Source organism: Penaeus monodon, chromosome 24 (assembly GCF_015228065.2).
Source record: "Penaeus monodon isolate SGIC_2016 chromosome 24, NSTDA_Pmon_1, whole genome shotgun sequence".
NCBI lineage: Eukaryota > Metazoa > Arthropoda > Malacostraca > Decapoda > Penaeidae > Penaeus > Penaeus monodon.
The window spans coordinates 35,020,204-35,020,580 of NC_051409.1; the positions used below are offsets into that span (position 1 = coordinate 35,020,204).

Genomic DNA, 377 nt, shown 5'->3' on the forward strand with positions numbered 1-377 from the left:
CGATATTCCGCTATTTCAGGACACAAACAGGTAAATTAAGTAGGGAGTCTCACAGTTTGTTGCACATTTATATGAAGAAAGGCCAAAGTATTTTCAAATAGATAACAAATGAACTAGTCTGAGATATTTCAGAATATGCCAGTTTATTCTTCATATGCTGAAGTGTTTTATAATTTTCATAATGTGGCTTATCTTGCGCAATATGTAGAGTGAGGCTGTTGCGACTTCAACTGACAAGATCTTCTGTCACTTTCTCCACCAGGGGCCAATCTCATTCTGTGAATATCCCTTCTTGTTTGATGCCCAAGCGAAGACACTGTTGTTGCGCTGCGATGCCACCAGACAGGTAAGATACTTTTGGATTCCTCTGTGTACTT

At 39.3% G+C, this 377-nt stretch overlaps 1 protein-coding gene across 1 annotated transcript in view; it reads left to right on the forward strand.

Moving 5' to 3' along the window:
- LOC119588740 (probable E3 ubiquitin-protein ligase HERC4) overlaps window positions 1-377 on the forward strand; it is a gene marked incomplete in the record, with an annotated part of 34,030 nt that overhangs the window by 18,721 nt on the left and 14,932 nt on the right. Inside the window, 1 exon segment of the mRNA XM_037937381.1 lies at window positions 263-346. Coding sequence (XP_037793309.1) covers window positions 263-346 — 84 coding nt within the window.